General features: G+C 38.4%; 2 protein-coding genes across 4 annotated transcripts in view; one reads left to right on the top strand and one right to left on the bottom strand.

The window, feature by feature from the left end:
- LOC117290430 (dynein heavy chain 10, axonemal-like) overlaps positions 1–11,384 on the bottom strand; it is a 64,310-nt gene extending 52,926 nt beyond the window's left edge. Inside the window, exons 1-15 of the mRNA XM_033771841.1 lie at positions 11,082–11,384; positions 10,044–10,205; positions 9,540–9,691; positions 8,678–8,902; positions 7,579–8,414; positions 6,885–7,083; positions 5,997–6,113; positions 4,788–5,036; positions 4,205–4,381; positions 3,556–3,769; positions 2,957–3,078; positions 2,488–2,574; positions 1,372–1,485; positions 772–915; positions 169–357 (exon numbers count right to left, since the gene is read on the bottom strand). Of these exons, the coding sequence (XP_033627732.1) occupies positions 169–357; positions 772–915; positions 1,372–1,485; positions 2,488–2,574; positions 2,957–3,078; positions 3,556–3,769; positions 4,205–4,381; positions 4,788–5,036; positions 5,997–6,113; positions 6,885–7,083; positions 7,579–8,414; positions 8,678–8,902; positions 9,540–9,691; positions 10,044–10,205; positions 11,082–11,298 (3,204 nt within the window). The 5' untranslated portion in view covers positions 11,299–11,384. The remainder of the gene's footprint in view (positions 1–168; positions 358–771; positions 916–1,371; positions 1,486–2,487; positions 2,575–2,956; positions 3,079–3,555; positions 3,770–4,204; positions 4,382–4,787; positions 5,037–5,996; positions 6,114–6,884; positions 7,084–7,578; positions 8,415–8,677; positions 8,903–9,539; positions 9,692–10,043; positions 10,206–11,081) is intronic.
- Positions 11,385–12,082: 698 nt separating this feature from the next.
- Positions 12,083–27,128, top strand: part of LOC117290317 (E3 ubiquitin-protein ligase DTX4-like) — a 30,724-nt gene continuing 15,678 nt past the window's right edge. For 2 of the 3 annotated variants that reach the window (XM_033771639.1, XM_033771638.1), the window contains exon 1: positions 12,083–12,322. In XM_033771639.1, coding sequence (XP_033627530.1) covers positions 12,115–12,322 — 208 coding nt within the window. In that variant the 5' untranslated portion in view covers positions 12,083–12,114. Of the gene's footprint in view, positions 12,323–20,128; positions 20,360–27,128 lie in introns of those variants that run through there. The other variant, XM_033771640.1, reaches the window with a different exon arrangement.

Here is a 27,128-nt window from a genome sequence, read left to right as displayed (position 1 = left end):
TGAAGTAAATTGTTGTAATAAAAAAAAATTGTAAAAATGAGTCTTACACTGAAGCAAAAAAACTTGATAGTCGAAGGCTTCATTTCTGAGAAAAAAAAACTCGAACAGACAAAACTTACAGAACAATATCTCAGTTTTTATTTGGCCGTACTAAAAAGTTTGACTCACCTTCGTGAGGGAAGCGTACACCCTCATTTCCCAGTAGCCGTAGTAAGCCTGCAGGCGTGGTGACCTGCCCGTATTGGTGTGTACAACCAGACCTTCCATCTTAGTCAGGAGTGGGCCGATGGCTCGGTACTTCCTGGCCAGCTGCTCAAACGTGTGCATGCGCTCTCTCTCGATGTGGTCAAAGTATTCCTGTGTACACAAAAATTTAATTTAATTTAACTAATTCTGGTTATGAAACGAAGTTAATCACTCTACTAGCCAAGAACGAAATGGAGAGACGACAACGAAGGAAATTTCAGTTTTACAGGTAAGAGGAAAATCCTAGAGACTTATTCCAGGGAAACCCCACACAGTCAGGTAGGGACTAAAAAACCCAATCAACGTAGTGCCCCAGTGGAATTCGAACTGAGGTCCCAGAGGTAGAAGGTGAAGAAGATACCACAACGCCAACCTGAGCAATAATAAGTAAAGATGAAGATGGCCCACTTTTATAGCTGTTAACTACCTATTTATTAGCTTATAGACACTTTTTTTCCCAAGGGAAACTGCAATTTAAAAACAATGATACTAGGATTAGAATTGTCAAAGGTTTATTTTTCTTACCTTGCAACCTGGTAAGATTTCACCGTTCATCTGACTTGGGGGTCCCTTGAAGAGATCAGCTTGTTCCACTGCCTTGAGCCGAGCATCAATGTCCTTGGCATTCTTCTGGATCTGATTGACCAGGGACTCAAACTTGGAGATTGCCTGCCATGATAATAATAAGGAAAACTTACTAAGCACATAAATCCATAAAAGTATTCATTGCACTACACACAAACAATAACTTACACTAGTACAATAACCAAAATTGAAGCGTAAGCCTTAGCTAAAAAAGAAACCCAGAATAAAGAACATGAAGTAGAGAAATACAAAATACAATATCCAAGAACACATCAAAGGATAAAAACAAACCATTTACTCAAATACTTGATTGAAAAGATGAGTCTTATGGTTTCTTTTCTTTTTTTAATTGGGTTAAAGACCAATTTGGCGCGATTGGTGGAGATACAGAGTCTGAAATTAAAGACCATCCAAACACGATGAGGAATAAACACCTCCGTTGGTCGTGTGAATTGAATCTCTGTTGCGACGGCTAAACGACGATGATGAGGAGACACTGTATTCAGCTGCAACTTCACATGTGATTTTTATTGTACCTACCTGTTCACAGCGTGTGATGTAATCTGTGATTCCTAGAGAGTTCCAGTTGAGACGTTTGTGGCCGGATTTCAGCGTTCGTCTTAAGTCCTTCAGGTGCTCATCAAGAAGTTGAGTCTGTTTATTAAGGTAAAGATAAACTGTTAATGTAAGTTTGTTAGAATACATTTTAATCAACATTCCTGAAGACAGTTTCTATGATGAGGGATAAACACCTCTTGCGTGACGTTGTGAACGGAATCTCGGATGTGACCAAATGATGATAATGATGAAGTGTAAAAAAGTATAGCCCTTAAAAACCATTCACCAACTACTGTATTATTTTGTTATTATTAACTATGTATATTTGGTTTGCAGTAACACCATGTGTGTATCTACTTGCCAGGTAGAGTGTTCTTAGGGAACTGTCGTGCTTAATATTCTACTGCCGTGGAGTAGATAATCGGAGGTTCGGGAGACTTCTCAGTTCTGAAAAGAACTGTCCTGCTTTTTAACTATTACCAGGGCGGATGGTATAGAAATTAGACTGGACTACTACTTTAGCTTATACGATCGTAATTAACTGTACTGCCGCGGAGTCAGTTCTGAAATTGGTCTCAACGTTTCGACTAGCTTGCTCTAGTCATCGTCAGGAGAATAAAGCAAGACAGTTCCCTAAGAACACTCTACCTGGCAAGTAGATACACACATGGTGTTACCGCAAACCAAATATACATTGATACCTCACCATGCAATGCCTCAAATCCTATATATTATTAACTAGTTCTTATGTAGCGCATTTCACAACAACGTCTCAATGCGCTTTACATTAGTGCCCTGGTCATTCTGCCAATATGATTCATTTGACTTTCTTCATTTTGGGTTATAGTTTCTCCTTGGAAGATTTTAAAACAGGTCTTAGACTTGAAGGAGCACGACAATTTTCCTCTGGTAAGGGGCACCCTATGAGGAGAATGTCAACTTGTATTAGACATTTGCAAAGGGCACCACAGCAAAAGCACAGGGCACTGCAGCAATTGCAGCGGGTGCCGTGGGTTATTCCGAGGCCTGTGAATAGGTTACAAGGACAGAGAAAGAGAAATAGGGGTGGGGGGGGGTATTGGAAGAAACTGAATCTACCTCTGCATTATTGATGAAGCTGATGGCTGAGTGGTATCTACCCAGCATGTGTCTTAATCCGTCATTCCATCTCAGATACTTGTCCTCCTGAATATGGTGAGAGGAAACCATAACAATTAATAATCAATATTTTATATCAATCTTCATATGATAATATGATTGTCACGCAAGTAAAAAGGAAAATGTGATATTTCAAAACACACAAACGATACTATAAATTTTACAAGTTAAGCCCACAGTTTATACTTCCTGCAAATACTTTGTTCAAAATTAACTTTCTTGCGTCACAATTGGAAAAACAGCACGTACTGATTATAGTGTTACCAACATTCGCTTCGCATGAACCACAGTTTAGCGAAATACAAAACAAATTCCAAAATAATCCAAGAGCTCAGCATTCTCTATGATTGTGATTATCGGCAGTATCTGTGAACATTTTTCAACATCACCCCAATGACTGTGAACTAACCTGAAGGGCTACATTTCGAGCCAGCTCTGGTATGTTGAAGCTCAGCTGCTCCATATATTTAGTCTCGACGATGATCTCTGACAGCTCCGTTGCAAAATCAACAACGTATTTCACCTCCCTGCCTAAACATTGTCAACAAGAAGAAATGAAGAAATTGTTTGTTGTTAAAAATCTTAGGTATTTTAAAGTAGAATAACAATGCATATCGCTCGCTACTTGTAATTTTTAACTGATAACGATTGACCATGAGCAGAAGCCAGAAGGCACCCACAATAATATTTGCTTTAATAAAAAGAAGTCCATAGTTCTAAAAAAGTAAAATCACATTTGACTTTCCCCAGAAAAAAATGCAAAATCAGGCGCCAAAATCTTGGAAAATCACTGGCTTGAAATATATTGCAGTTACACTTATTATCAACAACACATTAAAATTATAACAAGTGGCCCAAAGGCCAAAATCGATTCATTGAACAAAGTTAAAAGAAACAAAAATTTCACTAAAATATTACAACGTTACAATTACAAAAATACAACAAGCCAAAGAGGCGAGTGGCTACAACAATTCAGCAAATTGAAAAGAATTCATTTAAAACCCTTACCCTGCATGGCATGATTGCTGGCTGAGCTACCCTCAGTCCCATCCCCTTCACTGTGAGAGACAGGGATGATGGCCATGGTGGCGGTCGGCTTCGTCAGGAGATTCCTCTTGAGTAGCCCTGGAAGGATGCCCTCAACGTACTCCCTCCATTGCTCGTACTTCTTCTCCTCGTACTCGCGCATCTGCCTCGCAACACCCAGGTATTTGCTCCTCGCCTTCAAGTAAAACCGAAAAATTAATTGAATATTAAGAAAACCTAGACAGTGACTTAAAAAAAAAACAGCTCAAGAAAAAGACAAACACTCCTGAAAAGACCTTGCAAGTCTCGCACTTCTTTTAAAAAATTTTGGGGACACTTTGGTCCTGTACGGAATCTGTTAATTGTTTGCAGTGTTTGCCATTGGGGGACTCACATTGGTAAAACAGTTGCCTGTATACACTCAACTTGCAATATTGCCTCACCACATGCAGCATATTGACATGACTACGACCAAGTTCGCACATAAACTCAACATTTTTAAAACACTGATGCATGTTGCATAACAGTTTTTCACAGCAAATGTGGCCTCCAAAAAATAACTTGATATCTTTCCTCAGCCTACGCTTGTTTTGAAAACAAATCTCAACATTACTTTATTTTTGAAACTTACCGCTTTCCCATATTCGCTGGTCAGTAAATCCTCCATACTCTGAAAGCGGATGATGGTGTGCTTGATGCGGTGGAACAGTGAGCGCTCCCAGGCAATAGCCCCACCTACTGGCGGCTGGTTCTTAGAGACGGGCGGGTTGTCCTGATGCTGCTTGAACAAGGAGTTGACTGTATCCACCTAAGTAAGCAATTAATTAAAATGGTTCTAGACACTCTTATTGTTTTTGATGCATTTCATGATGCATTTCAGACAAAACATAAATTTGCAAGATGCTTACTACCGTTACCATCTTTACCAGGCTTTCTACATATATTTTCACAATTTAATTTCCCGGATCATTACCAATGAATGACACTACCTTTAATCTTTCACAGGTTTTAGTACATGTATATGTCGGTTTACAAGTGTGTATGATGGGGTGGATTTCACAAAGAGTAAGACTAGTCTTATCTCGAGTAGGATGAGTTACTCTTCCTAACTTAGTACTAGCCTTAAGTTTTCAAAAACTCCTATCTTTGTGAAATCTACCCCTGACCTTTGACAACTACCAATACTGTCCGCATGCTATAAGAAATCTTCTCACCTCTTTTCCATATTGCAACAGGATGTCGTTGAACTTCTTCATCATCTGCGAATTAATCGCCTCTCGGGAGCGGATGTTCTTAAATTTGAGCAGCATGTCGAAAGCTCCCTCAGCTGAGCGCAGCGTCTTGAAAGATTCATTGATGAAGTGTTTGGCTTCTTCCTCGATGGCTGCCACCTCTTTGTTGAACCACTCCATGACTTTGCGCCATTGGAGCTGGTGCTTCAGGCCGAAGGGGTCAAAGCTCACCTGGGGGGTCAAAGGTTGAATTGATAGTCACTGGATTGCTTTGCTCTGAATGCCATCATGCTGTGCTTATGAATAATGCTTTTAACAAATAATGAAAGACTTGGGGTAAACTGGTAAATTCGAAATGATTTGGGATTCAACAAAGAAAAATTGACTAGAGTTGGAATCGAACCAACAACCACCAGATTAATGTGCCAGCACTCTACCAACTTAGCTATCTAGCCCTTTGTTGGCAGTCTCTCTATTTTGCCAGTCAGAAGCCATATGTTAACTGCCCTGTAGCCAGGGATCACACCCAAATTTACGATACAACCTGGCAAGCGGCAGCCAGGGGATGCAACTTTTTATGTCAAATAATAAACCTCAAGGGAAACTTATCGATAAGAGAAGGGATTTACCGAGGTGTTTTTCTGGTACGGTTGGCTACAGATCACCATGTAAGCCACTACATGGTGCTATTGGTCTTTTACTTCAATTATAGCTCAGCATGTGGCAGGTCATTGCCGAGCGGTTAAGAGCACCGGATTCAAGCTCTCCTGTTTGATCAGCAGAGTGTGGGTTCGAATCCCGATCGTGACACTTGCTACAAAAAATTGGGGAGGTAGTGCTTTCTGCTCTACCGGCCAGGCTTCGGACTGATGATACCCAAGCCTACATTCGTATGGACTGTAAAAGGGGTAACCCTGTTTCAGCCCTAGGAATAGGTGGCAACGGCCTTTGGACAAAAATAATTGTAGCCCACACCTTGAAGTAGCCTTCAGGCCTTGTGTGTCTGGCGACTTGCATAAAAAAAAAATACATAAAAAAAAAATACTTTGTAGGAACAAATTATGAGCACTTTGAGATTCACTTGGGTGTGACAAAGCACTATTTAAGAACTGGTTATAGTATTATCTTACTTCCTTTTGTAAAGAGAGGAAAATGAGGCGGTCTAAAGAACACCAAAGAGGTACAACTCACATCTTGAATTGGCTCAACGAGTCCATCTACTCTCTTCAGGACATCCTCAATACGTTGTGGATCACCAGTCACTGACTTCAGCTCGGGCCCAAAGATATGGTAGAACTCTTGCAAGACCTGAATGTACACAAGATAACAGATTGAACATGATAATTAAATGCAGACCTAGATTTTCAGGATTTTCGTGGTTTGAGGGGGCAATGCCATTTTTTACAATATATTTTGCAGTAGGGCAATTCCAGTGAAAAATCTAAAAGTCTATGTAGGGAAACTTTTGAAGGGGTACCAAGGCAAGTGGAGTTTGTTAGAATTATTCTTATAAGGGCAAGGAAAAAACTACCTTGCCTTTACAAGAACATAGAATCAGGGCAATTTTTCATAAAGCCTGTAAGCATAAAAACTTGCTAAGCACAGACAAATCTTGCTGAACAGAAACTAGTTACAAGCCAAAATTCCTTACAAATTTACCTTGTTTTCCGACTGACAAAAGGCATTTGCTTAGCAGTATTTTCTGCTTAAAAACTGTTTACATGTAGGTTTGTTAGCTTCTCCTAATGACGGTTAAGAGCACCAGATTCAAGCTCTGGTGTTTGATGTGGGTTCGAGTCCCGGTTATGACACTTGTGTCCTTAAGCAAGACACTTAACCATGTTCGCATTGTAAAATTGGGGAGGTAGTACTTTCTGCTCTATCAGCCAGGCTTCTGATGGATGATAACCAAGCCTACATCCGTATATGGACTGAAAGGGGGTAACTCTATTCCAGCCCTAGGAGCAGGTGGCAACGGCCCCTGGAAAAATAATTGATTGTAGCCCACACCTTGAAGTGGCCTTCAGGCCTTGTGTGTCAGGCGACTTGCATATAAGAAATTAAAAACAATTATTTTACCTGTGCTACATCATAGATGTCCTGACATATCATTGCCATGTAGTCTGTCCTCTCAAATAGGCGCTTGCGATCAAACTCCCACCTAGCGTCCCGCCCTGACGCCTCGATCTTCGCTCGCACCTCGAAGTAGCACTCCTTCCACAGTTCCAAGGTCTTTTTGGCTTCAAGGGTTCTGGCTTTAATCTGGGTGGGCGTTTCTCTGTGGAACAAAACATGAAACAATTGAACCAAAACTCTCAGTGTTTTCTGGCGGAGTTGGTTGTATTCAGATTGCACTGCAGCCATTGAAAATCATCATGAGTGCATAGGTCTTACAATGCCAAACATAGCTCAGCAAATCTTGAAGAAAAAAAACAATGAACAATTTGAGAAATCCTCGGGTGCGACAGAGTGCTGCATTAAAATTGCGTATTACTATTATTTACAACTTGCTTAAAATACAAAGCAGCACTTTCATGAACAGAAAAGATATGATTTGCTTTCAAATTATGGCAATTTTAGCTTCACACACTAACATTAACACAGAAACTACAACAACAGATCTAAAAAAACTACAAGTACTTGCCTTTCAGATCAATGCCCTTAAACAATCAATGTTATGCTCACAGCAGATAACTGATTGAAATTGCTAGGTTTCTCTTTCAGACAACTTAATTTAAATTACATAAGATAAATTCCCCACAAAGATGCTCACCTAAAGATTGTTCTAATGTTGATGACTTTCGCCACGCGCTCTGCGAGCTCCCACGCAATACGCTCCATCAGCGGCACCATCCTCTCATCGCGGTTGTAGTGCCTCGATATAATCCAGACCATACGTAGAGCATTCATCATCGAGGGTAGGGTGTCTAAGACGACCTGAAAGCTAGCACCGTGGGTCACGTTCTTAAAGTGTCTCTCAAGGGTACTTAAGAAGCGCACGTTGTCCTTGGCCTCCACGTGGTATTTGTTCAATTCTGAGCGATTCAACTCAAAACTCTGAAGAATGGCGTGGTCTCCCATCGTGTCTCTCTTGGCGAGAATCTCAAGCATTTTCCTGACGCTGTGTAGTTTCAGTTGCTCCGATAAGGCGCTGAGGGCGGCGTTTCTCTCGCGCCAGAAGTCAATTTCCGCTAACGGTCCGTCCCCCTGCGGGGTCTTCTTAAGTTGGATCTCGAGCGCACTGGCGATTTGTTTTGTCCATTCGAGGCAGGCGGCTTCAATCTTGTGGATGAGGTTGTCGTCCTTGGCGAGTTCGGCCACATCCCCATCGAGGTTCATCTGTGGGATGTCTAAGCGCACCTCGCCCTCGATCTGCTGGATGGTGCGACCAATGTGCGTGGCGAACTTCTGCATGTTGATGAGGAACTCGTCGCGGAGCATGGCCCTGTGCTGGGACTCGACGAGCTTTTGTTTCTGTGAGAGGTCTTCGTCGTCGGATTCCTCGTCCAGGTCTTCCTGGGAGGTAGAGGAGAGAGCCGCCTGCTGGTCACCAATCTGGGATCCCTCGCCGTTTTTGTGAGAGTTGAATGACAGCAGGGGAATGTAAACCTGGGGGAATGTGAAAGAAAAGAAATTGGATGGGGTTTTATAATTTAAAGTAAGGATAGTCGTATGAAGTTGGTAGCCTGACGTTTCGACCCTCACAGAGTCTTTCTCAGAGAAAGACTGTGCTAGGGTTGAAATGTCAAGCAATTTTTTGCATTTGTAGCTCAGGTTTTTTTTTTAAAAACTGCTGATTTGTTTTACTCATAATAATTTATATTTAGGATGAACCAAGCAGAAATTTTCATTTAGGTTTCAAAACTAATTACCTGTGTGATGACATGTTCCAGCATTGTCAGTGTGCTTCCGTTGAGCACCCCAAACTCAAAGAATGACGGCAAGGTGTTGTTGGCTTCGTCCAGGGTGTTGGGTAGCTCCACCATCCCCGGAGTGTTACGTAGGAAGTATATACAATCGTTGTCACACACCTCATCAGGCACGTTGCCGTGGCACATGTGGAGCAACGTTCGTGTAATCGTCTGGGTGATAATTTTCTGCAAAAAAAGATGAGGAAACTGGATGATGATGAAGTCCGAGTGGATTGAAATTTGTCTTTATTTTGGATACTTCTGTAATAGAACTTTATCATGGTGCTGTCATCTTGATTTTCTCCCATTCAAATCAATGTAACCAAAGTGAGGCTGGAAGGAAAATTAGTCTGGTTCCGTTTTGTACAGTCAAATGATTGTTGAGACAATCATCAACTTAGCACAATAAGAGAACTCCAAAATTACTTAACCTTACCTTTGAAACAAATATTAGAAATTAATTTTGGGTTGAACAAAGAAAAATGTCGGTTTCCCGTTGGGGTTTATTTTTTTATAAACAAGTATTAGAAATCTGATTTTAAGCATGGCAATCTTCCTCTGGAAAGGGGTACTTCAATGAGTAAAAGGTAAAGTTGCATTTGAACTTCACAAAGGGCACAACGACAAAAGCACAGCCGGGTAACCAACCACTGCAATTGCTGTGGGACCCATGGGTTAAAGGCTTGCAGTAGGAGGGTTAACAACTTTCAAAATATATCAAGTCATTCAGGTTTTTAAAATGGTGAGAGTAGTGTTAATGAGAGTAACCAAGGAATGACAATGTAAAATGTGTTAAACTTCTTAAAAGGTTCCAGCTTCTCACCATTTGTGGTACCCTCTCAGGGGAGGGCGCCAATCCACCGTCGATGCCATCTTCAGGTTTAATCTCCTCTGGCTCCTTGGGTTCTTCCTTAGGTGGCTCCTCTTCTACTTTGGCGGATGACAATCCTTTCTTACCCTTCTTCTTTTTCTTTTCTGGAAATTAAAAAAATACATCGAAAGTTTAATTACAATTTTTTTTAAGTGAAAGCGTTGGGTCTTTCATTACTATTATTATTATTTGATAATTTTTATCTCAAAACTTTTTTCTGGCCACAAATGAAATGTTGGTCATTGTCCAAAAACGATATACACATAGAACACCAACAAACTTGTGATAGATTAAGATCAACAAGAGAATAGTGATATTGAGAATAGTGGACACTGTTAGTGTTGTCATGCAGCCATTTGTGCAGATGTCTCTCTCCTTTTTCAATAATTGGCCTTGTGTGTCTGGGGACTTGCAACAAAAATAAAATAATAATTGACGTAGAAAACAACAACTCACTTTTGCCCTTTTCTTCTTCAACAGGTGTGTCAGCCACAGCAGGTGTGATTGTTTGCTCAGTGAGTCTGCCATCCAGGGCTGATAAGGCTCCATCTGTTCCATCTAAACCGTCTAGGTTCTCATCATTTAGGGCTTCAAGAGTAGGATCGAGCTCCGAGGGTTCTGTTAAGAAAATATGAATGTCATTTATACTTTTTTATAAAGATCAACAAAATCTGATTTTACTGACACTGACCTGACAGTAAATCATTCAACAATGCATATAATGTACAATTATTCAACAAACAGACAATTAGTAATTGTGTCTGTTTGTTGAATATTTGTACACTATATCAGTATGCATTGTTGAATGATTTACTGTCACTTTTGTCAGGGCACAAAATGTAAACAAATTAAACATAACAGAATGGAAAGTAATTCATTCAACAATGCATATTGTACAAATATCCAACGATCAGAAAAGTAAAGCAAAATTACAAACAAGTTAAAACAGCTTCTGTTTTTATTTTTACTTTAGTTAGTTACCCGGTCATGCCGATTGAAAATCTTAATTTCTATCTCATCTGTCAACTGCACTTGGTTGGACATGTTGATGTTGGATGTAAATTGTTAATGCAAATGTAATGCACTCACTCAGCTGATGTCTCCTTTTAAATTACTTCACTGAACATTATTAATCTGGAAATTATTATTCTACAAATGAAAAAATCACAATTTCCCATGCCCCCCCCCCCCCCCAATAAGCCTATTCGCTATTGCAGCTGCGCATGTCCGTTACTGCTGACAACGCAATTTGTTTATCTCCCGTGACCTTTTGACAATACCCGGGTTTATTGTCAAAAGGTCACGGGAGATAAACAAATTGCATTGTCAGCAGTAACGGACATGCGCAGCTGCAATAGCGAATAGGCTTATCAAACTAGTATAAATAATCCTATTCCTTAATTCAATTTCAAGTTTCTTGATTGATTGAACTGTTGTTGATGTAAGTGTAAGTTTGTGCTTTTTATGTGAAAAAAACAACAACATTGAACTCACCAATTTCCACTTCGACCTCAATTTCTTCTTCTCTCAACCGCTTGTAGAAAATAGCGGCCGCTTTTCCCTCCTCGGGAGTTTCATTCAGAAACTTGGCTAAACTTCTCTCGCATTCCCCATCGTCCCTGTTCAAAAGTTCCTCGAACACTTCGGGATCTTCGACACCAAGGGCGCCGTAGACCTTGTCTCGAAGCCATTCAAACCTAACGTCGTCCATAATTATTCCCTGTTTAGTGACATCTTGAACTTAAAATAAAAATACAACTGTTTTGCAATTTTACCACTTTTTCTTTAGGAAGTCTGTAAAACTTCAGCTCTTGTTTTAGTTTTTGTGGCGGCAGACATATTGTTTCGTGTCACAGCTATGTAGCCCTACGCGCGTACTAATTGATTGATAAAGTTGGCCACCGCAAATTCATAAACTGGTAATATTTTGGTGAGAAGAGATATACAAATAAACATTAACGTGTTTTTTCTCTAATTTTAAACGTGATTGTCTTATTTTTGAAGGTTTTGGGGACTGAATTTTACAAGCGCGCATTGATAATGATTTTAACTTATTAATGTAAGTTGTCTACATCGTTTTAGATACGGGGCCCGTTGCTAAGGCTGAAAACTTGGAATTTAGTAAATAACCTGGTAGTTAGGTTACTTTTTCGTGCAAATAAGATAATAGAAATGAGATATGTGCACTAAAATTTGTTGAATAAAGCTTCCTTTGACACAAAATATTTTTTTTAATGCAACCGAAATAGCGCTAAATACCGCGAGAAGTGATCAAAACGAGAAATAATTGCCTCGTCTTTACTGCAGTCGGTTTTAGTGATTTTGAAACTTAGTGTGCAACTCCATAAGTACAGGTGACAAACCAATTACGGCTGGAAAGTAAGGCTACCAACATAAACAACGGCAACACAGCCGTTCTGTCGTATGAAATCCGAACTTCATTACATGAGTTCACGTGTTGAGAAAAGAAGGGAACCAGTCTAAATAATTCGTCTGAGAGATGTGAACTGAAAGTGACGTGATTAAAATGGCGCAGGACTTAGACATGTTGGAGGCAGTTGTCTGGGAATGGTTTACAGATCACGGGCGATGGAGGCCTTATCAAGCTCATATCGTACGGGGAATCGAAGAGAATTACGGCAAGACGGTCATGCTACGTTTGGGCGACATCGAGCCGTCGATGGGGATGTACGAGATAGATTTTTCGACCCAACAGCAAATACGAAATAACACAGGTGAGTTTTTTTTCTCGATTGTTTTGTTTTCCTTCTCACCGTGTGTGCATGTGTGCTATGCTGATCAGCTGATTGCTGATTCTTCTTCAATTCAAGCTTCCACCATGACCATGATGATCATCATTAACATTTAAAACAACAACAGGCATGCATGTAAATGAAGCAGTTGCAAAGCAAACTATACTTGTATACTATTACTGAGCCATTAGATTTTAGAATAAGACATGTTTTAAAATACCTAAATTACAAGTGATTGGATATTATTACTTTCTAAAAAATATATAAAAAAACAAAGAAAGGAGTGAAAATCTAAATTCAGTTTTCATATTATTAATTTATAGTATTATTATTAATAAGTTAAATAACATAGAAAACAACAAGAATAAGACAGCACTCAACAGTTTTAAAAACAAATGTTCTCGGTCTTCCAGATTCCATTCTGTCTGTCTCTCTGTTCCAACCATTGCCATTGGCATTGTTTGTTATTATATCAGTTGAGCTTGTTTAGTGTAGTGGGTTATAAAAACCATTTTGAAAAGGAAAAGCAGGATAACTTTCCTATCATATCACGCCTTCAATTTTTCACTCATTTTTACAAAAAGAGATATCTCATTGAATTAGACACTATATTAGTTCATATCGAATAAAAAAGTGGTGGCGTGATACGGAAACTTTTCCAAAAAACATTGTCACTAACACTACAGTACACTGCACCTACTTCCTTGCTAACAGTATAACACATTCTAAAAATTTGCAAAATATGGCCACAAGCAACAACAAATACCAACAAAACAATATAATGTCTTATAAAATGACTCTCATCAAGTCAGGCGACTGTTTTGGTGAACATTATTGGATGATTAAATAAATAACAAAAGCTATTGTTTTTAGGTTTGACTGTGAATTCAAAAGTTATTTAATGTTGCCTGCTAGACCCAGGAATTAAGTGAGGATAAAGCGCTTTGAGATGCCTGTAGATAAAGAAGTTCAGTGTTTTTAATCAATCTGAAGTTACATTCTAAGATTTGTCAGCACTCAGCATTTGTCAGATCACAGTCATTGTCTTTAAAATCAAAAGAATAACTTAACATGTGTGTAAAACTATATTAGTCTCTTTACTCTCTTGCCCTTGGTTCCCCTTCAAGTTGTCCCATTACACTTAAAGGTTTCCTAATGGAAGTGCCCTTTGCAAAAGGAAAATGGCCTTGCCCTCTCAAAGATGAAACTCCAAGCCTGTTATAGCCCCTTTAAGCTGATTTGTTTTATTGTTTTGATTTACTTTTGTTTTACTAGAAAGGAATTGAATGGATTTAATCATGGTCGAAAGAATTCCTTTGATCATAGTTTTAAAGGCACCTGACACTATTGGTAAATGGTAGTTACTCAAAATAATTGTTAGCATAAAAACTTACTGGGGGATGAGCTTTGAAACATCTCACACATAGCTGGCCTCTGGACTTGGCATCTCTGCCAGTGTCTTTAAATCCAGTGAAACCACTTCAAATCCTCAGAAACCTGAATCTGAATCTGATGGATTCATCAGTCAAAGTCAAAACATGCATGCAGTAGAGGTTAAGGCCACAGACACCAGGGGCTCTGCTGGTACCCACTAATAGGCCTATCCTTTTTGATCCAAGAAAATTCATTCACATTTCAGTTTTCTCGTTGTTTTCCTGTGGAAGTGAACTAGTACATGTAGTTATATTGTTGTGCTGCCAAATTGTTCCTTTTGCATGCCTTGCAGTTGGTTGCCTCCAAGTTGCATGGCATGAACAGTTTGCCCTGTGTGGCATTTAAAGCTCCATGCATGAACTGACATGGCCTTTAGACTTGAGGTTTTTTTTATGGAAGCTCTTTGCAGCAAAGTGTCCATGAAAATCATGCTAAATGTAGATGCAGCAAAATGTTCTGGTTGTAGTTTGCAGGGGACTTAGAATAAGTCAAGGCCATGGATACAACCCTGCTAAATCGAGTACAACTTTGGGCTTCTTTGGGTTTCAATTAGCAGCTAAAACAACTGTTAATTACAACAAAACGTAAATTTTACCGTGTTTAGCATATTTTGTTGTATTTGGAAGGGATGGCGCTTTAATAGGCCTAGAGTTTTGCATAGAGGGCACTTCCATTGGAAAATCTTTAAGTCTATGGGGAAACTTATGAAAGGGCACCAAGGCCAAGACCACTGGGCAACAGAGGCCTTGCCCTCCATGGTCTCCGTGTAATTCCAGGCTTGCTCAAGTTAGCTATGAGATTTTTAAAGGCAGTGGACAATATTGGTAATTACTCAAAATAATTAATAGCATTTAAACCGTACTTGGTGACGAGTAATGGGGAGAGGTTGATGGTATAAAACATTGTGCGAAACGGCTCCCTCTGAAGTGACATAGTTTTCGAGAAAGAAGTAATTTTCCACGAACTTGATTTTGAGACCCCAGATTTAGAGTTTGAAATCAACCATCTAAACGCACACAACTTTGTGTGACAAGGGTGTTTTTTCTTTTAGTAGCGACCAATTGAGCTCAAATTTCACAGGTTCACAGGTTTGTTATTTCATGCATATGTTGTGATACACCAAGTGAGAAGACTGGTCTTTGACAATTATCAATAGTGTCTAGTGTCTTTTAAAAGCTGAATGGTTTTATTCTTGTGTAGGGCCTACACAACGGTTTACATAAATGTGTTAAAGACATTGGACATTGGTTATTACCAAAGATCAATCTTCATCTAAACATGCATGAAATAACAAACCTGTGAAAATTTGAGCTCAATCGGTCGTCGAAGATATTAATGAAAGAAAAAACACCCTTGTCACACAAAGTTGTGTGCTTTCAGATGCTTGATTTCGAGACCTCAAATTCTAAATCTGAGGTCTCAAAATCAAATTCATGAAAAACTACTTCTTTCTCGAAAACTACGTCACTTCAGAGGGAGCCTTTTTTCACAATGTTTTATACTATCAACCTCTCCCCATTACTCGTTACCAAGTAAGGTTTTATGCCAATAATTATTTTGAGTACATGTAATACCAATAGTGTCCACTGCCTTTAAATTTTATTTCGATGGTTTTTTAAAAGCATGATACGGCAGCAAGGGCTAAATTACAGAATGTTTTTTTCTTGTGAGTATTGTGTAATTTAGTACTTCATTGTTTCATTTTCATTAACGTTATTATTGAGTCAGTAAATGTAGCCATAACTGCTGATTTTTGAGTAGCTGACAGTGTAAAAAATTGCTGCGCTGTGCCCCTATACACAGGATCACAATGCAGTTTTCTTTTAAAGCCATTATACACTTTCAGTACAGAAAAAAAAAAAAAGTTCACAGATTTACAAATAATTTACAGGGTTTACAGAAGGTAATGGTGAAAGACTTCTCCTGAATTATTGTTCCATGAAATGCTTTACTTTTTGAGAAAACATTAAAACAATATAAATTCTCGTTAGCGAGAATTACGGATTTATTTTAAGCACATGTCATGACACGGCGAAACGCGCTGAAACAAGAATGGGTTTTCCCGTTATTTTCTCCCGACTCCAATGACCGATTGAACCTAAATTTTCACAGGTTTGTTATTTTATATATAAGTTGTGATACACGAAGTGTGGGACTTGGACAATACTGTTTAAATACCGAAAGTGTATAATGGCTTTAAATGATTTGTTAGCAACTGCATGTTATGTTAATAGTTGATTTAAGTTTTATCAATGTTTTAAAATGCAATGAAAACTTTAAATAGCAAAGAACAGAAAGCCTGAACGATCAACTGTGGATAGCGTAAGAATTTTGTTGGTTTTTACATCGAGTCGTATGACGTCAGCGGAAGTGGGAATGTCTTGCAATCGATTGCTGCAGGTGTATTTATTGACTGAAGGTAGCCGCCAGGCATGGGAAGTCATTCATCATGTTCATGGGTAGTCTGGTATGGGGGAGGAAGGGGGGATACCTGTGCATGTGTAGGTGTCGATCTAGTGGTATGACATCTGCTCTAGCACTGTAAGGTCTTGGGTTCAAATCCAACCCGAGTGATTCGCCTGTGGGTTTTTTTTTTCAGAGAGTATTCAGTGCTTATTACGAAGTAGTAGGCCTAAGGGAAACAAATTAGTGTATTATTTTTATCTGTTTGTTTTGACGTGGTTCCCATGTGGGTTCTTGAAATTCTTTAATTTGGGACGGTTGGTGAGGGGGTTTGGGTGGCTCAAACTCCAATGTAACAATTTTCCCTAATTGTAAAATATAATTTGTGTAATGTGTGCAGTTACCTGAGTAGGCTGATAATGAGACCTGGGCCCAATTTTAAAGAACTGCTTTTAAAATCATAAAAAGTTGCTAACCATTTATAACACAATTACAATTAAACCAGGATAAGGTTACCAACCAAACGACCATGTCACTTATATACAAGTTGTGACTGGTGTTCTGCTCAGATAGCAGACAACTGTTACGAAGCATTTTCTACTTTTCTAGAATACATGTATGTACGCCCCTACTCTTATGAATGTTGAGTTGAAGAGAGTGTTTTTACTTTCGTTCCAGGTAGACTGATTTTTATATCATTCAATTGTTGGATTTGGGGGGGAATAGCAAAATTCATAACAATCAGACATGCATGAGTGAGAACTGTAAAAACAGCTGCACCAGCAAGCACCAGCAAACGCCTACTGTATCAATGAGAGACTGTTTGCAGACAAATTTTGAAAGCAAAGGGAAGGTTCTTTTGTTGGAATGAATTCAACCAAAGTTTAGGCCATGGTTGATAAGAGCATAGAGGAAGGACACGATAAGAGATAACATTTAGTCCTAATCTTGATGAGTTATGTCATCTGTATCTGATGTATTGTACATGGGACTTGTATATTATTTTTATAACTTAGATTTCATATGTTGGCTGCAGAAGTGTAATTGCCATTGAAATGGTTCAAAAGTAAAAACTGAAAAACATCCTATTTACAAAAGCTTAACTTACTTTTTTCCAAATTCAAGATTACACCAACGAATATAAAGGCATAGTTTTCATTGTCTTGGAGCCCCTTCTTAGAGTTTAAACAAGATCTTGAGAGAGATGCAATATTTTTTCTTTAAAAAAGCTTCAAGGCAGTAATTTCTTGCTGGAAGATATTCTGATAAACTGACTACTAAAGGCAGTTGTGAAATTTAGAAAACTGTAATCTTTGTGTCCCTGTCTGAGCAAATGTACTTCTAGGAATTGAAATCAAGTCAGGATACATCTGCAGGAAGACAATTGTAAACATTAATGTGGTGTGCAGGGCCATGAACTCTAAAAAGGATTCTAGATTTGATTGTGAACCAACTTTTAAACAAGCAAAACAAACACATAACACTAATTGTACTCTTTGTGTAGAGAAAACTTCAACATGGACATAAGTCAGTCAGTTAGCTTTCTCCTTTTTAAAAGACAAACAAACAAGCGAACACTTCTCAGTTTCTGACATACCAACGAAGTTTCAACTGCAAAAAAGGTTAAATATTTTGATTATGAAGAAGTTTCAGATCGCACCTAAATAAAACCTTATCCTACCCTTCTTTCCCCTGATGCATTTGAAGACTAAACCCATCTAAACCCTTTGAACCCATCTCACGGTGAATTAAGCACCGACATCACTCTGATCTGGTAATCTTGGTGTTTGGATTGGGGAAGAGTCAGGGTGCAGGTAACCAAAAACCGTCTGTCAGCAATTTGAGTGGGTTTTGCCGTCTCCGACATATTGATTCTAAGATAAAAAGGGGGAGGAAAATCCTCTAAGGAAATGGCGGAGCTATCCTTCATCCAGCTTGACGAGAGAAAAGTCAAAGAGGAGTCTGTAGACCCTTTTTCGTGATTCTTAATTGCTCTCAAAGGTTGTTTATGTTTCTTGGTTTTAAAGTGTGCAGTAAACAGCTTTAATGTATGTCGTACAGTACAAGAGCCCTTTTTAAAAACCTTACTTGATTTTTTATTGTTATGCGCACTCTCACAGGCTTGTCCTGGAGAGAGCCTATATAAATTGAGAAAATTAAATAAATTATTATAATTATTACTGAATTAGTTAGGCAAGCCCTTGTATTCAATCAAAAAATTCAATCTGAAGTGGAATTTACATGCTTGTATGCCTTTTTTAAAGGAAAATAACAGATTACCTTATTTTTTTTCAAGGACCGTGCATCTTTTTCAAACCTTGCATTACTATTATTATTTTGTTCACACTTATGTTGCTCTTGACATTTCCAGTAACTAGCCAGTGGGACCAGTTGATCTTTTTAATGGTCCCCCAGCTTTCTAACTAGTCCGTATTTCATATTAAGTAGGGATGCCTTTCACTATTCAGCTCGTAGCAAGTCGGAATGCTTCGCTGGTCCTCAGGTATTTTACCTGGGCCCCAGTTTCATAAACCCTGCTTGCAAATTTCTTGACTAATTAAAGCAATGAACGGGGTACCGGTCGCAGGTTCGCAGCAATGGTAATTTTAAGGTAACCTATTTGTGCTTAGCAAAAGTTGTTTGTTCTGAGCAAGTTTTTTTGCTTACTGGCTAAAGTTATGAAATTGTGCCCTGGCATTTGTTAGCCTGTAGGGTGTGTCTAGAGGTGTTTGTGGGTTTTTTTTGGGTGGTTTTGTTTAGGTGTTAGGGACACCCTATTTTGTTTTGGACATCCCTTCTTATCAGTCTTTCATAGTTAGTGTTTCTTACTCCAAATTTCTACATACTGAGTCAGACATTGACGCATCAGTAATACCATTAATGCATTGTCATTAAGTGCATTCAGAAACTCACTCATGGCATGCCTCAAAGCGCTGTGTTTCTAAGAACCCTATATGTTGTTTTTATCAAAACAAAATAGCTCCATAAGCTATTCATTTTTGCGTTTCGTTTAAGGAGAAAATATGTATGGACATCAAGTATTGCCAGAAGCCTTGCAACGGTTTGTTTGATTATCATGTTTAGTTTAAGCCCAATTCCCAGCAGTAATGCTGTTCAAAACAGAGTTCCCCTGTAGGCCGCAATTACAGCTTACATTTGGAAAAATTACTAACCAGTTATTCCTCGTCATAGAAAGTCAGTGCATTCCCGGCGGGTTGCCGTTGTGGCTGAGAATAGTAATTTGCAAAAGGTGTCATCAGTGCTGATTGTTAAAGAAACATTACAGAGTTGGTAAAAAAAAGAATTTGTGAAGATCAAATAAAACTAACACGGTCTATTAGACCGTGTTAGTTTTAGACCGTGTTAGTTTTATTTGATCTTCACAAATTCTTTTTTCATTAAATGATGATGTTAGTACAAAACATTCCTTGAAATATTTCTGTCTGAAATGTCATATTTGATGAGAAATATATAACCAACAATCGCGTTTGGAGTTTATCGGTCAGTGAGCGCTTTATTCATTTTTGTTTTTGCATCAATGTCATGCCAAATGTGTAATCGTTTTTTTACTATTTTCACGTGACCCAGCTGGCGGATCAATCTCAAACTTCTACAGGTTTGTCAGTTTATGTATTTGGTGGGTTACATAAAAAGTGCTTACACTGCCAGCAACAGTTTTGTTAGCAGTAATAATTAACCATTTCTGTAATGTTCCTTTAATGCAATGATTCCTGTTTTTTATTCCTTTCTTTCTCTCTCTCTCTCGTTGTCACTGTGGAGGAGCAAAAAAACAAACGTATCTAGACTGGTAATTTGCGTACTTCCGCCTTCGTTATTTCCCTGGGGGTGTGCAGTTAACCAATCTACGAGGCACTTATCCCCTGGAACTGTAGCGCCAACATTGAAAGTTTACACAGGGTTACTGACACTTGCGAGTGTGCAGGGGGAAAGAGCGCTGTTCTGGTGCGGGCGGATTTCTAACGTTACAGCCTCAGTTTTCGTAGTGCTTAATGCTAGCTATTCCTAGGAGCAATCATATCCGATATCCAGTGCCTCCTTATCAGGGATTTTGTCACAACGGAGGCTCGGCCGTGGTGTTTGCTTCGGGACTCTTGAAGAAATAAGGAAGGGATAGTTTTGTAGGAAATTGGCTGAAACCTGTTGACAAACTTGGATTTAAACGTAAGTTATGTTAAAACAGGAAACACAATGATAGTGTAAAATTTTTCATAATCTGTGAAAATTTCATTTCAAAAGGTGGTAGCATTTTTTAGATATTGTCAAAAATCCAGAGTAGTTAAGTCCACGCAGGAAGAAAAATTTGTAATTTGAATACACTATCTGAGAAATGTTTCAACTGTAACGGTTCTCAAATTCAAATTTTTGGGGGGATAAAAAACAAATATATTTTCAAATCTGTGATTACCAAACATTGACCTTCCCTTTAAGTACCTGAAACCACCCAATTGAGTTTCATCATGTGAATGGACATATTAAAAGGCTCATACTAAAAATTGATTGTTTAAGAATTTATAGTTTATTAGAACCAACTTTAAAATAACCTTCAAATTTCTTTCAAAAAATTGTATGGAAAAGGCATAATAAATATATGTTCTGTTCATTTTTGGACATGTAGATTATCTCTTTTGAATACAGTGGAATACAGTGAAGGTACATCAGGCCTGATACTTCATGGAGGCAATGAAGGCGGTTGCCTCCATGCCCTCTGGTCATTGCCTTGTTGCCCTTAAAATGCCACACTTGAAATTTACAATATCCTCATAGGGTGGCCGTTACCTTGGAGAAAATACCTTTGTGCCCTTGCCCTTTTAAAAATGAAGCATGTAAGTAGTTGCCACATTATTTCTCTTTAGTAGTAATTGCCCGGTGTGATTTTAAAAACTAACACCCATCTCTGGTACATGTTTGCAAAGCCTCAAGATCCTGAACATTTCGTGTGTATAATTTAAGACACCTTCCCATACATGTGTAATAATAATAGAAATAACTTGGGGGGCTAATCATCCTTACTCGCAGCTAAGAGCTGAATTGCGAAGGACGCGGCTACAACATGTTTGAGAAGCAGGCATGCAAGGGCAACTTTGGCTGCCAGCCACATGAACCCATTATGACCACGGAGCACAGCCAAAGATCGAAAGTATTTGATTTTTCCCGAGGGAGGAAAGCGGGATGGTCTAGAAAACCCATGGGCACAGCAGAGAACCAACGCACAACTCAACTCACATATGGCCCTGGCCGGGAATCGAACCGGGGTCACCTTTTTAGAGAGGCGAGTGCTTTATGCACAAGCCAACCATGCCACCCATGAATGTAGGTTAATTTATTGTCAATTCGATTTTTTTCAGCTTAGGATCCAACAGAAAACATTTCTGTGTCACTCTGTCTCTCGTTCTAAACCCCCGATCTACCTTTCAAATTGTGATTTATTCACTCTGTAATGTACTGAAATGTGTTTAAACTCGCCCACAAGTAGGATTTGGCGATCCGTTGCTAAGTAGATCCGTCTGGTAAAGTAGACAGACAGAATGGAGGCGACTGAATTAAAGGTTAAAACGACAAGAAGGAGATAAAAAAAGTTAACTATTTTTATTGGATGATTAGGTTACGTGTAGGCTACATGTATGTTTACTGGGCCAAAACTGTATGTTTTTTCTTATTGGTTGACAGTGTGTGTCAAATGTGATTAAAGATAATGTGATTATGTGAGCCAGTGAGTAGTTGGTTGTACCTAGGGCTCACTATTTTTACCGAACCAAAATCAATTAATTACAAAATCAGAATCTAAATGAGAAAGAACATTCTACAAAGTTTAACATGTAAACTGCAGGCCTGTAGTCTTTTTGGAAAGGGCAAGGGCACCAAGGCATTTTCTCCTTGGTAAAGGGCACCTTGAGAGAATTTTTTTAAATTCTACTGGAGTTTCAATAACACCAACGCAATGCATATGACCATGGGGCGAGGAGGCAATCGCCTTCATTGCTTCCGTGAAGTATCAGGTCTGAAATTGTGTAATTTATCAAAGTCCACATTTAATCCCCATTTTTTATTGATTTAAAGACAGTGGACACTATTGGTAATTGTCAAAGACCAGTCTTCTCACTTGGTGTATCTTAACATATGCATAAAACAACAAACCTGTGAATATTTTAGCTCAATCGGTCATCGAAGTTGAAATATAATAATGAAAGAAAAAACATCTTTGTCACACGAAGTTGTGTGCTTTCAAATGCTTGATTTCGAGACCTCAAATTCTAAATCTGATGTCTCGAAATCAAATTCGTGGAAATTTACTTCTTTCTTGAAAACTACATGTACGTTACTTCAGAGGGAGTCGTTTCTCACAATGTTTTATACTATCAACCTCTCCCCTTTACTGTACCAAATAAGGTTTTATGCTAATAATTATTTTGAGTAATTACCAATAGTGTCCAGTGCCTTTAAGATAATTTCACAGAGAGGTGTTATTATTCAATTGAACAGTCCAAGACAGCCGGACTTGTCGGGTAGTGTTATGTGTGCACAATTTTGTCCACATCAAAGTTTTTAAACATATCATGTAATACTATAAAAACTACTCTTGTCTTGCATATTTTGCATCCTTTAAAAACAATTTGTTTGGTCTCACTGCCCTTTTGTTTGTTTGTTTTCTTCTATTGTGCCTGTTTGTTGATTATGTTATGTTGTCGTACATACCTCCTATACGAAATTGTATTGCTAATATGGAGTAAACATCTATTGAAATATTAATGGGTTTTTTTTGTTTTTTTCGAGGAAGTTAATGTTCTACATTTGAACACACACTAAGCGTGTTGTGAAATTTGATTCTGACGTGCATGCAGGTACTGCAAAGTTTATAATTCATTTGGCATCAATTACGTTCCTGTGGCCTATGTACATTTATGTCTTCCCCCTTCTCGGGTCTGAATTAAACAAAATCAATCAAACCCTTTTCGCATACATAACACGCACGTAGTCTTATTTCGTATTGCTCCTTGTATGCTTGAAATAAACATCCTATGTCATATGTTTATTAAAGGTACATTACTTTACCAGACCCGTTCTCGATTTCTCAAAGAGCTAAGATTGATCTTGTGATTTGCGAATCAATCTTAAAGGCACTGTACACGTTTGGTAATATAGTCAAAGACCAGTGTTCTCACTTGGTGTATCCCATCATAAACATAAAATAACAAGCCAGTGAAAATTTGGGCTCGATTGGTCATCGAAGTTGCGAGAAAATGATGAAAGAAGAAACACCCTTGTTTTAATATTTTAGTGAGAAATTGCCTCTTTCTCAAAAACTACGTTACTTCAAAGGGAGCCGTTTCCCACAATGTTTTATACTATCAACAGCTCTCCAATGCTCGTTACCAAGTCAGTTTTTAAGTTAATATTTGTTTTGAGTAATTACCAAACGTGTACCTTCCCTTAAAAGACCAAACAAAAATGGCAGCAAGTGATCTTTGCTGAATTTCATTTAAGATGTTTTCTTAAAGTGATAAAAAATCACTGTGCTCCAGAAAGTACACGGCTTGAATTTGAGTAACATTCCACAAGACCACAGGGATGTTACTTGACCAGAATTTCTTTTACGATACCAGAATCTAAATGAGACAGAACCTACAAATGTGAAAATATGTGAACTGTTTTTATCTGAATAATAGTGCTCTCAAAAGGAGATTTATATCATTTTGTCAATGGGAGACTTTCTGGGACGATAGAGGGCAGCAGACTTACCGGGTAAATCCATTGTTCTCAGAATTATGCGCATGTTCAGAACTACGTAAACAATGGAAATTTACCCGGTATGTCTGCTGCCGCCTAGCGTTGGAAAGTCTCCTATTGAAAGATTTTACCAGAGTCAAACTCAAAGTCAACATTTGAACGCCATTTCTTAAAGTTAAAGATTCAACACATTAAAGACACTGGACACTATTGGTAATTGTCAAAGCCCAGTCTTCTCAACTAGTGTATCTCAACATAAATGCATAAAATAACAAACCTGTGAAAATTTGAGCTCAATTGGTCGTCGAAGTTGCGGGATAACTATGAAAGAAAAAACACCCTTGTCACACGAAGTTGTGTGCTTTCAGATGCTTTGAGGTCTCAAAATCAAATTCGTGGAAAATAACTTCTTTCTCAAAAACTTCGCTTCAGAGGGAGCCGTACCTCACAATGTTTTATACTATCAACCTCTCCCCATTACTCATTACTCGTTACACACCACATGTACCTACGTCATGACCTGTTTCTGTTGACCGCCCCGTTGTTGTTGTTGTTGTTGTTGTTGCAAAGAGGGAAGTGTGTCACTTTCTTAAAACCGTTCTTTTAGAGGTTTCCTGTTTTACTAGCAGAGTACTTCAGTATTCCCTTCAGAGATAAATATAGACTGCATTTCTGAAAGTGTTCCAGTTGTCACCTCTGATGAAATTAAAGCACAAACAAGGAAAGTGCTACACAACACTTGCCCGTCTTCTACACGTGTGTATTAGATTCATCCATTCATTTATTTATTTGTTTATTTCCTTTCTGGGGCAGTGGGTATAGTTAAATGTTTATCAGGATTTCTTGTAAAAAGAAACAAGCTCTTTTAAAATGTTTTCACTTAAAGGAATTTGAGAGGCTGTGTATCAGCCATGGCTACTTGAATGATTGATTGATTGATGGACAGATTGGTTGAGTTTATTTGGATAAAAACAATTACCACACGCAATACAAGAAACACAAAAAAACCTGCACAAACAACAACAATATTAACAACAACGACAGCAACAACTGACACCTTTTTTTCCATTGGGATACGAGCTGACGTAAAAACATCATCAGTTTTGACCCATTTTCTTAAAATCAGGTATCGAAAACAAAAACAGAATTCATGTTTAAAATGTTTAGATTTTTTGGGAACATGGGTTGGTGACTTTTTGTCCTCCATACATAATTCTAATGAGATAATAAATGTAAATCTTCTTTTATATAATGCTCAAACTATGTTTTGTTCTCATATCAATGCTGGTCTTATACAGTTTATCCCAGATGCAAATTTTACATCTATTAAATAATGTTCTTGTAAAAAAAACACTCAAGGAAGGGTTTCATCTATCAGATAATGTTGCCATGCCAACAGTATGTTATTTCATTCCAGAAGAACATAACAATTACATTCCCTTCGGTGGAAAAAGGATATCGGTTACATTTCCCAATTTCACTCAGTCGGCCATTCCAGGCTTTCATATCGATGTCACGTTTTTCTCTTTGACCATCTATTTTGGTCTGAATGCTGATCATGAATGTTGCGTTTGGTTTGATTATGTATCAAGGATCAGACAGACAGGGACGAACACTTAAAGGCAGTGGACACTATTGGTAATTACTCAAAATAATTATCAACATAAAACCTTACTTGGTAACGAGTAATGGGGAGAGGTTGATAGTATGAGAAATGACTCCCTCTGTGAGAAACGACTACCTCTGAAGTAATGTAGTTTTCGAGAAAGAAGTAATTTTCCACGATGTTGATTTCGAGACCTCAGATTTAGATAATGAGGTCTCGAAATCATACATCTGAAAGCACAAAATGCTGTGTGACAAGGGTGTTTTTTCTTTCATTATTATCTCGCAACTTCGACGACCAATTGAGCTCAAATTTCACAGGCTTGTTGTTTTATGTTGAGATACATCAAGTGAGAAGACTGGTCTTTGACAATTACCAATAGTGTCCAGTGTCTTTAAAGGCACTGTGTTTGGTAATTGTCAAAGACCAGCATTCCCACTTGGTGTATCCCAAGCATAAAATAACAAACCTGTGAAATATGAGCTCAATTGGTCATCGAAGTTGCAAATGAAAGAAAAATCACTCTTGTTACACAAAAGTGCTCTCAGATGTCTGAGAAAGGCTTCGAGCCTAAAGTCTTTCTCAGATTCAAACGTTTTAGTGAAAAATTACCTCTTTCTCAAAAACTGTGTTACTTCAGAGGGAGCCGTTTCACAAAATGTTTTATACTATCAACAGCTCTCCATTGCTTGTTACCACCCAAGTTGTTATGATAATTTTGAGTTATAGCCAAACGTGACCAGTGCCTTGATGGGATGAGCTGTCAATCTCAACTTAACCACTTTCATTACACGGTACACCCGAGATAAAAACTTTCATATTTTGCCGTAACAATATTAAATTGGAGTGAACAAATTATTCTCAAACTGGTTTTAAAATATTGAAAGCTGCTGTACTTCTAACCAAGTCATTTTTATTACCACTTATTACCAGAATGTATAACTCCCCTTTAAAGGCACTGGACACTATTGGTAATTGCTCAAAATATTTGTTAGCATAAAAAACTTACTCGTTAGCGATCAATGGAGAGATGTTGATAGTATAAAACATTGTGAGAAACGGCTCCCTCTGAAGTTACGTTGTTTTTCGAGAAAGAAGTAATTTTCCACTAAAATATTTGAATTTGATTTCAAGACCTCAGAATTAGATTTTGAGGTCCCGAAATCAAGCATCTGAAAGCGCACAACTTCGTGTGACAAGGGTGTTTTTCTTCCATTAGTCTCGCAACTTTGACGACCAATTGAGTTCAAATTTTCGCAGGTTTGTTATTTTGTGCATAAATGTTGAGATACACCAAGTGAGAACACTGGTCTTTGACAATTACCAATAGTGTCCAGTGCTTTTAAGGTTATATATTGGCCAATCTACAGGAGATTGTCTATCATGTCTGAAGGGACTAATCATGCACTGGCAGTAGGAAGTCACTCCGGGGACAGATGGCAGAGTACAAGTGGTTCTCGTTATTATCATAGAGAAGAGAAAGTAGAAGAACAATCAGTAAGGCAGATACGCTTAAAGGGCAGGCCTGTATGTTTCATTTTTGAAAGGGCAAGAGCACCAAGGCATTTTCTCCTTGGTAATGGGCACCCTATGAGGAAA

Source organism: Asterias rubens, chromosome 5 (assembly GCF_902459465.1).
Source record: "Asterias rubens chromosome 5, eAstRub1.3, whole genome shotgun sequence".
NCBI lineage: Eukaryota > Metazoa > Echinodermata > Asteroidea > Forcipulatida > Asteriidae > Asterias > Asterias rubens.
The sequence above is the reverse complement of the archived record's forward strand: the minus strand, read 5'-3'. Positions and strand labels throughout refer to the sequence as shown.